The 13,054-nt window shown below is 40.8% G+C and overlaps 1 protein-coding gene across 3 annotated transcripts in view; it reads right to left on the reverse strand.

The window, feature by feature from the left end:
• Nucleotides 1-326: 326 nt before the first annotated feature.
• The window catches only part of RASSF8 (Ras association domain family member 8), an 86,086-nt gene continuing 73,358 nt past the window's right edge, over nucleotides 327-13,054 (reverse strand). For all 3 annotated transcript variants that reach the window (XM_035321438.1, XM_035321423.1, XM_035321430.1), the window contains 3 exons: nucleotides 7,572-8,461; nucleotides 3,922-4,066; nucleotides 327-2,783 (listed from right to left, as the gene is read on the reverse strand). In XM_035321438.1, coding sequence (XP_035177329.1) covers nucleotides 2,662-2,783; nucleotides 3,922-4,066; nucleotides 7,572-8,461 — 1,157 coding nt within the window. In that variant the 3' untranslated portion in view covers nucleotides 327-2,661. The remainder of the gene's footprint in view (nucleotides 2,784-3,921; nucleotides 4,067-7,571; nucleotides 8,462-13,054) is intronic.

The following is a 13,054-nucleotide window of genomic DNA, read 5'->3' on the forward strand; positions in this document are numbered from 1 at the left end:
TCTTCTCTCCAACCTAAAGAACAACCTGGCAGACAAAGAGAGCAGTTTTTATGATCCAAGAGCTCAATTCACTTCAAACTGATATCTGTGGGAGATGGACTAGTCACTTAAAGTATGACACAAGCACTAGCTGGGTAAGTATGCTAATCTGCCTTAAAGTTGCTTCATCTCAGTACAAGGCTGAGATTGCAACAGGCTTTTCCTTGTGTCCCCCTGTGCCCCCATGCAGCATAATTTGGGCCAGACTTTGCAAGGTGCTGAGTGCCTGTTCACTGTCAAGAGGAGGTGCTGAAGATGCAAGATATCCACTGGAGAGGGCCATTTTATTTCTGTAAATTGAACCCAGAACGTAAGGCATATATGCTCAAGTACCTTGGACAGATATCGTCCTGAAACTATGCATATTTTACACTTTTTAAATATATATATTTATATATATATACACACTTTCTCTTTTTAATACAAAGTTATGGGCACAGTAAACATGAGCACAGAATTGTGATAAACTAACAGTAAAATCTGTGAGCACTGCAAAGATTACTCGGGAAGGAACACCTAATTTTCCAGTTACTCACAAGGAAAAAAAAAGACCTGATAATTTAACCATTAAAAATTCAGAGTCCATTTGGAAAGGTCCTTTATATATTCACAGCCTTATCTGTTGCTGTTAGTCTAAATACAGCAGCATTTTTAGAATATATGATGTCATTAATAAGTGGAAAGGAAAAAATGCATTAAACACTCAGGAGTCCTTCATCTACTATATCTTATAAAGCTTCTGTCACTATGACGTCCCTTATTTTCTTGTTTCTTTGTTTTTAAAAAGTTCCATTTTTAAAGTTTAAAGTTTTAAACTTAAATTAACATTTATCTGCACATCGGTAAATTGACACAAGAGGATACTAGGAGTTAAAGATTCTTCAGCATTTTCTATGGCAAAAAGCTGGGAGTTTCCTACCAGTGATAAAATCCTCACCTACTAAAGGCATCAGGAGTTTTGTCATTTTGCCACTCACTGGAATCTGGGGTTACCCTTTGCATTTATGTGCTGGGGACTTAAGTATTAAATACTGCAGTGAATGTACTGTGAGTCCTGTCATGTCAAGGTGAACTCAAATGTGTGGATGATAGTTTGAGTTCCTACTAGAATAGCAATCCAACATCAAAATGCAACTAGGTAAGGCCCACCCATTCTCTGACTCATCCACAAGGCTGTAGCCTCCTAATGTATATCAAATGTCCCACTGATGCCAGAAACTCTCTCTGGAAACTTGGTGTGCACACTATCAATCAATATCAAGGCCTATAACCAATGTGCTACTTGGTAGTATCTTTCTTTCTGCACAGAAGCCATTTTGTCAAAAACTTTGCTTAGCTTTGATTGCATTATAGTGGCATCAAGATGTCACTAATATTATAACTTTTTTATTGTTAAAATAAAAATTCCAGATTTCCAAATCTCCTTTTTGTAAGCTTTATGATCTATAACTGACTAAGTAGCTATACATCTTTCAAAGGGGCTAAAGCCTACCATTTATCACTGGGGATCCGGAATGAAATCCTGGCCCTACTCAAGTCAGTAGAAGCTCTGCTATTCACTTCACAGGACTCTGCCAGATTTCTTCCCTCCACAAAACTTGAGTGAATTCTGGTAAGCTGGAAAAGGATGCTCATTTGTGTTGTTTTGTTTTCTCTCCTCCAACAGCAAGATTTATTGCAAAACAAGAACACTGTAATGGCTAGTGGTAAAAATAAAGTACAAAATCACACACACTGAAAGCCTCCTACTCTCTTTTGGTGAGATAAATGAAGACAATTTCTTACTTGTTCTTTGCTCAAAAGGCATATACAATGTGGCAAAATATTTCAAATATACATTCTATATAATAAAATATCATCTAACTAGTGCATCCTCAATCGTATGCTGGAAATATTCTTACCAAGCCAAGGTTTAAATTCCACACGTCTTTTGAACACTAGGTGCTTCATTCAAGGCAGACTCAACAGCAAGTAAATCCCACAGATTCACTTTTCAAGCCTTAAAAGGTAGCAATGGATGGAACAGGACACACAACCCACAACAGAAATTAACAAAGTCAGTGGTGAAAAACCATTTTAAAAGTTCAGCACTCAACACAACTCTCTGCATTGCAAGTTGTTGTACTGTTCAGATGGTGGATGTTTGTACATGCAAGTTAAAGTCACCTTGTCAGACTGAAGTAAAACCATACATGATTATTCACAAGTTAAAAATAACAAAATATAAAAGGTCAACATTCACACATCCATTGATTAAATGGAATAAATTAAACCTCGAATCAGTTGCATACATGGTTTCCTTCACCCTCAGTCTTTTATTTATGCCTATACACGGAATAATACTTTCCCAAACACTTCTGAAGTAGCAAAAACAAATGAAGGTTTTTGCACTCTAGCTGTGTGACAGCTAGTTCATCGTTGCCAATTATGAACTGAGACAGTTCCTGTCTCTTTAGCATCAGTGCACAGGGTATGGCTCCAAGTGGTGTGTTGGAGGAAGAAGAAAAAAATATGGTGGCTTAGCAGAAAAAAGCTTCTTCCATTCATCATTGGTAGAATAAAACAAAAGTGTATCTTGTCCAGGGTACCTTGCCAGGTCCTCTCCAGAAGAGGTATATGCTGTCATACGTAAATGCCCTCTGGGTTAAAACCAGACGACAAGGGATTCTGCAGAATCCTAAGGTTACTGGGGAGCTGCCTCAACAAGCCAGGGCGCTTCAATGACCCAGACTGAAACGTTGGCTCTGCACAAGAAAGAGAGCAATTAGAAAAGTCATCATCAACAGCAGCATCCATAGAACACCTGTCTTCTTCCTGCTTAGTGGTGCAGTTAGAGCAGTTTAGAAAAAAAAAATACCACACACACCAAAAAATTCAAATACCTGACTAGGAAGTGATGAGATCTGAGGTGCACACTTCCCACTCATTTCAAAATAGAGATATATCTGCTCAATAAAATTACCCTCCCACAAGGAACACACACAGATACACAATACATTTATGTAGCAATGTGCAGAAAGGGCTTGTACGTGTACGTAAACACAACACTTCCTGCCCACTTGAAAGAGAAACTTCATACTCTTCAAGTGCTGATGTTTAAGGCCTGGTTGTTTCATCTTCTCTTCCCACCTTCTTACCCTACTGATGCCTTTTGGTTTGAAAACTTACAGCTAAAGGGAATGCTGAGACAAACAGGTCTCTGTAAGCAGACCACTAGATAAAGCACAACACAGCAGAGGCTGAGCCACAGCAAAGAAGTTTCTGCTTGTGCCAGTTCTTGCATGCATTCAAAGTGCTCCCATGTTTCTGCGCAGGAAATTCTGAATTCAGCTGTGGGCATGTGCAGAATGCACTGATCTCACCATGGGCAAAGTCAGTCTGCACGTGCCATAACAGCCATCTGTGCAGGACTTCTGGGTGCCTGGCCACCCAGCTGGGTTAGATTCTATTCCCATGCAGCTGCTGTCTGGGATTTCTTGAGATCCAGATGCATTCCTTTTTCTACTCGGACAACATAACCCCCCAGAAGAGGAAGAAACCAGACAATGAGCAATGTCAGACATGCAATCACACTACATGCCAGCTTACGTGCCTGCAGCCATGGTGGCCATATTTGAGAGATAATGGCCTAACACACTACAGATGGGACAAACACAGGCTTAGGCACAGTGAGAGAGAAGCTACCAAGATACTGTGCTTTATTTATAGCTTGCTAAACCCTTGAAATTAAGAGAAATATTTGACACCATTCTCCCTTAATATTTTGCTAGTTTCTTTGCTAACAAAGCAGACGCTTGATGTATGAGGACTAGCATTAATGCAGCAGGTGCACGTGTTGTCATGCCCTTCTCCCTCCCACAAAAACCATTCTGAGCACTGCACCTCTCTCAAGCTCCACATGTGGGGCCTCCACCTCAATAGGGTCTGCAGGCAGCACCGTGACCTTCGTTCCTGTTTGCTGGATAAACTGTTGGAGATTGACCTGTCGCAGCTCCTTTGTCAGTTGCTCCAGTTCTAGTTCCCTGTCCTGCCAGGAAAGAGAAAATATCTGCTGAGCAGCAGCAAGCAAAAAGCAGCATTTCAAGACTGTTTGCAATTGGGCAACATGTTGTTTCTCCTTTGAATGAGAAAACCTTTTTTTAAAAAAAAAAAAATTCAAATGCAAATGAAAGCATTGAAAGCTATTTTACTCTTGTAATTTAGAAAGCAAGTCAATGCTCATTACTTCTTATCTGGGGTTACTAGTGGTCTATTTATATTGCTTTTTGAATGACTAGTGGATGTTTCTTATAACCTCAGAAAAGCAAAAAAAAGTGTGAGCAAAAAAAAAAAAAAGCAAGCCCTGCCAGAAGTGCCCATCACAACATAGACAGCTCATTTAGCTCTTCTGTTCCTAAGAGAATACTTCTTTTCTCTTCTTGTCCTTTGCATTTTCTACATTGAGTGTAAATTCTGATGGACAAAACTGTCTCACCCTGCTAGTGTTTTGTACAGTGAGGCCAAATCCTGGCTAGTTATCCAACCCTTCACAAGTATGAAGGATGATTATTTAGGCTCTCCTTCAACGCTTTGTAATTCTGGCACGATATGCAGCACCTACAGCTCCAACAGATTACAATTATCTTGGAGTAGGATTTTTCTCCCACCCCAGACCCAGCTTCATTAGCAGAAGGCTGCATGGAGATTCCTTCAACAGCCAGGATGGTCTTTGCCTAACTCGCCACACAAGTGATGGGCTAGCCAGCCAGGCAGCATGTCCACAGGCATTTCTATCTAGTGAATACTGCTGCACATCTTTATTTTCCTTAATTATCTGGTGTAAGCAGAATTATATGTGAACTTACACAGGGACTGGGGGAGAATAGCTTTGTGGATCTGTTGTAGAAATAGTCTCAGGTAGCCCTTACTCACTTCAATCTTGCATTATGGTTGCAATTTAATTCAACAGTTAGTAAGAAATTTGACCAAAGTGATTTTAAATTAGGACTTTGCAAGTGTCAATGGCTTTGTCACTGATGCGTTTTTGCTTGACAGGTTCAATCAATGCAAACTGTGTGGTTGGTCCCAACTCTGAACTACGCTTGCTTCCATTCATTTGCTATAAGCTTTTGGAGGAACTGGACTGCGAAATGGGGTCTCCAAACTTTAGGATAATTTTACAGAAAAATTCTTCAATTTATTTTAGACCCATGACATCCTACAACTGGGCACTTAGGAGACAAAGAAATCTCACTTGTCTTTAATTACTGCAAGGGTAATTCTGCGGTGCCATGTTTTATGAGGTTGGAACAAAGTTGCCATTGAATCTAATTCAGTTTAAAAAATAATCACTGCAATATGCAGGGTAGCAGAACATGATAAATAATTTGTTCTTGACATTTCTCAACTCTCTCAGGAAATAAGCTAAAAAATGTTAAGTATTGCCCCAAATCCTGTTGGTTTAAGATGTGAATTTAATATCTACTTGTGAAACTTTAGTGAGATCTTTTACTTGAAGTAGGATGGGGGTTTCTTTTTTCTTTTTTTTTTTTTTTTTTTAATGGTGGGTTGGTTTTGCATTTAACACCTTTCTCTAGAAAAAAAGGAGAACATAATTCTGCATCTGATCCATAACTGAACATAGCCTCATATTTTGGAAAGCTATCTCTACTGGGGCTGGGGGTAAAGAAAATGAATGACATAAGAGGTAAGACAAATCACCAGACATTTCTGAAAAGTCTACTAAAAATGCCAGCTGTGTTCTCATCACTTTCAGCATAGTGAACCAACATTTTTTCCTTCCATACTGAAAGGTCTAAAAACACCATCTCAACTTTTCTAGTTTCAAATCAATTATTTCTATCAATGATAATATTACTTAACTTTCAGCACGCAAGAAGCTATTTCTGTATTCCTAGCTCCCAAAACTATGTAATACAGAGCTGAATTTATTTCATTCTGATCTTCCAGATCAATGCACCTTTAAATTTAGAACAAGCTTGAAAGACCTGAACTTACCAGGAGCTTCCATAAGAAAGTGAAACCCTTGCTTACAAAAGGAATGAAACATGGAACATTTTGAACATAACCATAGTCTCAGTGGATGTTACTGAGGACTCAACAATTTCAGTTAGCAGAAATCTGTATGCATAATTTCTCTAGGCTAGATAGATATGGCCAAAACTGCTTACAGTTTTCAACTATTTTGCTTTAGGTGAAAAAAAATCACATTTTTCTCATTCATTTACTAAAGACAACTTATGTACACATGGTTCTGGGTGCTCAGAAGTAAGAATGCAAAATCCCTTTACACATTTATAGCGGAATTACCTGACTGCAACTGCAGCCTTGTGGAATACAGTGATTGTGAATCCCAGGAATACTGCCAGAATCACAACTCAAACGGATGTGTTGGTTCCTCAGTCTTATCTTACATGGTACGTTAAAAGTCCAGGATTTGATCCCCAGAGTTACAATCTCTCCTTCACCTCTCTACTAGCAGCTGTATTTCCATTTATATTTATTATTTCATGCTCTATTAAATTCCAAGTGATATCATCAGCTTTTGAAAGGAAGCAGAGACTGGATTCTCTTGTGACACATGTGCCACAACTGCCTGATGTGGAGAGAAAATCCTGAACACTGGCAAGCTGGACAGAAAAAGGGAGATGCTGTTCTTTAAAACAATGTCCCTGTAAGATAGCAGCTGTTTTAACTCTACATCCATCTACTATCCAGATGCTGCTTTTGGGCTGTACTTTTTAATTCATCATCTTTGGTGGCAGAAATATCCAACAATCAGAAGTTTAGCATCAGAAAAGGCTACAGTGGTGCCGGTTTCCCTGAAGCTTAACAATATAATGCACTGATCTGCTAAGAGCTGGGGCCTAAATTCTCAAGTTACCTAACCCTAAATTAAATCAACAGAGGTTTGAAGACAAATGCTTTTAAAGGAGTTTGGCCAAGAGCACTATGGTCCTGTTCAGCACCCAGCAGTACAACCATCCCTCGGCTAACGCTGAATGTGCTATTGCTCATGCAGATGATATTTTTCTGAGCTGTGGAACAGCCCCGACTCACCAGCGTAACAGCACTACACTGAGATAATGAGCACTCCCTCATGGCAGGGCGAAGGGGCCAGATGTATTGCCATGGATGCGGCTGTGTTGCCCTCAGCTACTTTGGCTGATATTAGCTCTGGTATTTTGCTATCACGCTCCACTGCACAGTGAAGATATGCTCTGAATGATTTCTCAGAGGTCACTGGGCAGCCAGTGAACAGCAGCAAACTTGGGCCATAACTGATGGGAAAGGAACCAAGTCTGCATGTAAATAAGGAGAGGTTGTGTGTGATAGATAAAATTAAAATTGACTGTTCTTCAAAGCAATCTGAAATGCAATTTGAAATGGGAGCAACTTTTTCTTCCTTTTACCCAAGTTCACCATGGAAAGTTTCTAATGTGTTCTTTCATCAGTTTGAAATCTGTGCAAGAAAAAAACATTATAATCAGGTTTTTGACTTGTTTAGCCATAGATAAAAAGGTCGTTCTTACCTGTAACCGTTTGGTAGCTTGTCCCAGAGATCTTTCTACAGCTTTGATGCCGTTTTCCAACCGTAAACTTTGCTGGCCCTGAATATCAATTTCACCTTTCACCTTCTCAATCTTTTCTTTGACCTCTTCTTCATTCACTTGGGATTCTTGAACTTCCCAATGCAACTTCTCCGCTTCGAGGCCACTCTCCATATTGTTGATCTCGGACATGTAGTCCTTCAGCTTGCTCTCGCATTCCAGGATCCTCTGCCTCATCTCCTGGAGCTGCTCCTTCAGTTGCTTCTCGTTCTCTTGCTCGATTTGCAGCTCGTTTTCCCAGAACTCTTCCTCCTCGATCTCTACTTCGTTTCTTTTGATCTTCTGCTCTAGCTTGAGGATTTCTTCCTCCAGAGTGGAGTTGTACTTCTGCTCCCAGTACTGGATCTCTGCCTCATTGGACTCCAGCTGATTCTCAATGCACTGCAGTTTCTCTGCCTGGAGGTGAATCAGTTTCTTCAGCTCTTCTGCTGTCGTTTTGCAGTTGTTGAGCACCTTCTGCTTGAACTCAGACTCTTTACTTTTACTGAAGATGTCCATGAGACCTTTTGCCCCACCAGTGAAGGTCAAGGACTTCCTTTTTGGCTCCCTCCGCTTCATGGCTTTGTCATTTGGGGGCCGCAGCTTGGCCAGGGGTGGCAGGCTCTGCCGGTACAAAGTCCTCTCAGGGACGCGAGCCACGCTGTCCGAGGTCGGCCTCTCACTCAGGGAGGGCCCGGTGCGGCGCAAGATCAGCTGCACGTCGCTGGCGTACTGCCCCCACTTGTTGAGCGACACCACGGGGTTCTCGAGGGGCGCCAGGTGCCGCTCGGTGTCCCGCCACTTCTCGATCAGCGCGTAGCGCCCGGTGCGCCCTGAAGGGACAAGGACAGCCGTCACCTACCGCGCCGCCGCCAGGGGGCGCCTCCGCGCCGAGCAGGGCCCGCCGCCGGCCCCATCGGCGGCTCCGGGGGCCTTTCCCCGGCACGGCCCGCCGGGCGCCCCCACAGACCGCCGGACGGACCCTCACCGCGGGGCCTCCGCCGTGAGGGCGAAAGCACAGCGTGTTGGGCAGAAAGGCGCCGAAAATCGACTGGTTTTAAAGCACGCGTTATCCCAGTGGATTTTGGAACGGTTCTGCAGTTACCGTTAGCCTTATAAACATTGTTTGCTATCTTAATGCCATACATATATCCATTGCCACCACAGACCATCATTTAAATGGTAATTTACATCAGCACATAAATGCTTGAAATGCCAGTCATTTGTGCAACTATGAGGTGGGGTGTTGGAATAAACGTAATTATCCATCTGATGTGTTTACTTTCTCCACCTGCCTAGCCAGTGCACTTTTCCCCAAGGAACAAAAATATCCCCAGTCTTGGGCTGGAAGTCTGCTTCTGGCCTCCAAACACAACACTTGCACAGACTCCACACCTCAAATTCATGGAGGCAAGCTCTGCTGCACCAATTAACACATGGCGTAGCCCCCTAAAATCTGCGAGCGTCAGACCAACCTTAGAAAGAGCTCCCCAGGAGAACGGGTAGTTTGCTGGAAACGGTTCCTCTGATCTCACTTCCTCACAATTAGTTCATGATGAAGACCAACAACAAAACTCAGCTTGACAGGCACAATCTAGAAAGCAGATTGCTTTGGCTGGTGGATGGATCACACCAGCAATAGTTAGCTGGCCAAATAAGAGACCAAAGCATCCTCATTCACTTCCAAGTTAGGAGTGAAAGCTCAAAGAAGATGAAAAGATTTAACTGATTGAAGTCAGCAAAACAGGGCAAGCAGCATGGAAACTGCATTCCACATCCCCTAATGCCTTATAAATAAACGACTTGAGGTAAGCACTGGGGAAAAATAAAAGTCTATCAATAAACATACTACTGTGCTGAGCTTACATTTTCAGAAACAGATTTAAAAGTTTATTGTCATAAAGTACTTCAAAACCAAGTTTATTATGCCAAGATACAAAGTCAGATTTTGTTTGTTTCACCAACCCACAATATTGTTCATTGATCCATGAAGATTTATAGTTTGTAGTAGGCATCGGTGTTATTATAGGAAAAATAAACCTAGTGCTGTTTGCCACAGCGTACTAACAATAAAACCCCGAGGAAGAAAAATGAAGTAAAAGCGTGCTACAGATGCTAGGACAAAGATTGTATTTTCCACTCTATTTTGTTAAACTTAAAAGCTTTCTGCTTTCAGCTTGTAATCATGGTAATGCTGCTAATGTTCTTCTTGTGTCAGAAACAGCCAGGTTCAAAGAAGTTTTAAAATTGTAATTAGAGTACCACTAGGGGAGTGGTCAACATGCAAGTTCTATTCACTTTGCTACTAAATGCACTGCTTAAAAGAAACATAGTAAGAGGCAAAATAGAAAAGGGGGGAAGGGAATAAAGCTAGCAATCTCAATCAAAAATTAAAAAGGGAATTAAGCAAAGTGCTTGCCAAGAACTATTTCCATCTTAGATCAGGATTCCAAATCAACATGCAGTCCTAAATAATGAACTCCACTCTCAAGAGCCACATAAAGTATTTAGTAAAAGTCATAATTATACAGTTCAACAGCCACACCTGGAGTTCAGTACTAGTCTAAAACAAAGCTGTCCTCGTCTGAGATCATTACCTAGGTTTACTCTATTCAGGCTATTTATGACAGTGTTTAACAATACCTAGAAAACCACAACAGCAATGTTTGCTTGCATTAGAGGGGATTAATTCACAAATTAAAGGGTGAGTGAGCTGATTCAAAACTAATGACAGAATATTTAAGAATACAGGTATCCTTATAACAAACTGCTATTTTTGAAGTGCTACCATTAGCAAGGATAAAGCAGGTTGCTTTGATTGTTAACAAAGAACAGTGCAATGGCTATATATTGCTTCTTGTCTTGTATGTTGTCCAAAAGCTTTCTGAAACAGAGACTTGTGTTTATGCAGCACCTGGCAGAAGAACTCAGCCCTTCCTTATTCACACAAGCCTTATTTAAAAAATGAACTTGTTTATTTTATTTATGTTATGTGCCTCACATAAGCAACATGTGACATACATTAAACCATACGGTGTTTTCCAAGCTATATATTCCATACATTTAATTTTGTGCAGATTTATGAAATATCTTCAGGTAAAGCTAGATAAGCAGTGAAGCAGACTATTCAAGAAGCTGACACAGCACAGCTTTAGTTATTGTACCAAAGTTCACAACGGGTATATGCCTTGTTAGTGGATCCCTTACAACATCTGAAAACAAACTTTTTTAGAATATATACTATTAAAACAAAATAGATGAGTTTTTGTTTGTTTGTTTTTAATATTTTACCAAAATGTTTTACCAATGAGAATGGTAGGGAAAACAATCCAGTCAGCCCAAACCAAGCACAATCAGTGCTGTATTCTACGCCTTCCTCCTCAGAAGACAATGACTCCTGAGAGTCATGACTGGAGAGAAGCACAGAGCCTCTACATCTCATTCACTGCCCAACTACTTCTCATTAATATTCTGTGCTGATCTGCTGAACCCGATACGGACCACGTAACATTGCCATCTCAAAATAGTCATCAAGAATTCATATCTGTTTTGCAAAACAATGGATTACAAGCTATAACAGAAGTATGTATATATTTACATACATAAAGAACCCTGCATCTGCATGAAGGGTCAGTGTCAAGGTTAACAGGTTAAGTTTAATACCTAAAGCCACCTTAGCATGAAAACTTATCACAGGCTCTATTAATATAGGAATGTCTTCAAAACAATCTTTTATTTTAAAAGGAAGAAATATATCAAAAAAAGGAAATATGGACTCCAGAACTCTGACAGTCTGCAGTGAGTCTGGGTACACTGTTTTGAACTCAGCTCTTTCTAATGCTATTGGGTATCATTTGATCGATGAGCCATTAAAGAGCTCGCTACAACCAGTATCCTGTACTAACCTCTGCTTCTCTGCACAGCCAGACACCACAGACTTCAATGCCCATGCCATGTGCCCGATTGAGGTAGTCTTAGTTTGAGATTGACCTAATTTGGTAATTTAAACACAGATTTCATTACAATGAATGGTGATTAAAATATTGAAACACAGGAACAATGTAATTGAGCATTTCTTTTTGGACTCTCAAGAGGGTGGACTTCTTAATTGCACTCCATGAATGTAGTAGGACACACAACTATTATTCACTTTAAGCTTCTCTATCTGCTTTAATATTTGCAGCTAAAAAAGTACACATGAACGGCTATTTCTGCTGTCAAAAGTTAAAATTGAATTCAAAGGAAACTAGTAGCAGCAATGTTTCTCATACAACACTTTTGGAAGGACTCTAACTTGATAGGTCAACAATACTGCTTTTTAGTACATGAATTAATTATTCCTTCTCCCCTTCCCAAAGGGGCGTGATACTTTACACAAAAGCATTTCAGGGACAGGCACTCCACTGTTTGCATGCAGGTAGCAAAATACACCATGTAAAAACAGAGCTCTTTGAATTACCCTTCTAGTCAGGCCACGAGTTTATTTCAAGCACAAAGACCCATCTTTTCTTTAAGTGTCTTATCTGCTTCGTGGCTAGGACCTACAGAACTGAGTCAGTACAGGCAGGTGAGGCTGTGCCCCAGTCTCACATTATTTTTGGGAAGGGTAGGGAGATGAGCACTCGTCCCCCATGGGGAGGGACCTCTCTTTCCCTATGGAATGGGCCTGAGTGGGCAAGAGCAGGCCTCTGTCACCAGACGCCACACAGCCACACTTCCAGCTTCCCCTGTTCTGACCAGAGCTCTGGGGGGCACTGATGAACACACCCTCTCCCCAGCCTGGGCCTCCTTGGCTTCCCATGGGTAACCCACAGCCCCAGGCGGGATACTTGTCTTCCTGAATAAAGCAATATAAAAAAAATCATACGTGGGGAAAATCTTGCAGGCACTCTTAACATATGAAACGCTTAAGAGAAAATGCTCTGCCTTACCAAAGGGACAACAGCATTAACTCCTGAATCTTTAATGGCACTGACAGAAAAGTAATTGCTGGCAATTTTAATATTTTTAATTCCAGCTACCTCAAAACTCATTAAGTACACAAGAATGATTAGAAATATTTTTTTAAAAAAAGTCTTTAAAACAGAGGTTACAGAGTTCGTGTTACCCAAGTTTCCTAATTCATGCCATATTTTGCATACACATGTATCCATACCATAGAAAACAAGGAAAATTAAAGCAGGGGTCAAGTCCTAGTAAAACATACCCACAGAAATACAAAGGCTCAAATCTAATGACAGTGAGGTGGTCTACTTGGTTCAGTATGACTAGCTGTGCTCACAATGCATTGTGTGCCTTAATCAGGCCTGAAGCCTTGGTTTATTAATGTTAACCTTTCTCTTACACGGGGTATACAAGAGTTGATTGCAATCTGACAAGACAAAGCACTTGAAGTCATCTCACCTATCTAGCTGCCTTTCATCTAA

Source organism: Oxyura jamaicensis, chromosome 1 (assembly GCF_011077185.1).
Source record: "Oxyura jamaicensis isolate SHBP4307 breed ruddy duck chromosome 1, BPBGC_Ojam_1.0, whole genome shotgun sequence".
Classification (NCBI taxonomy): Eukaryota; Metazoa; Chordata; class Aves; order Anseriformes; family Anatidae; genus Oxyura; species Oxyura jamaicensis.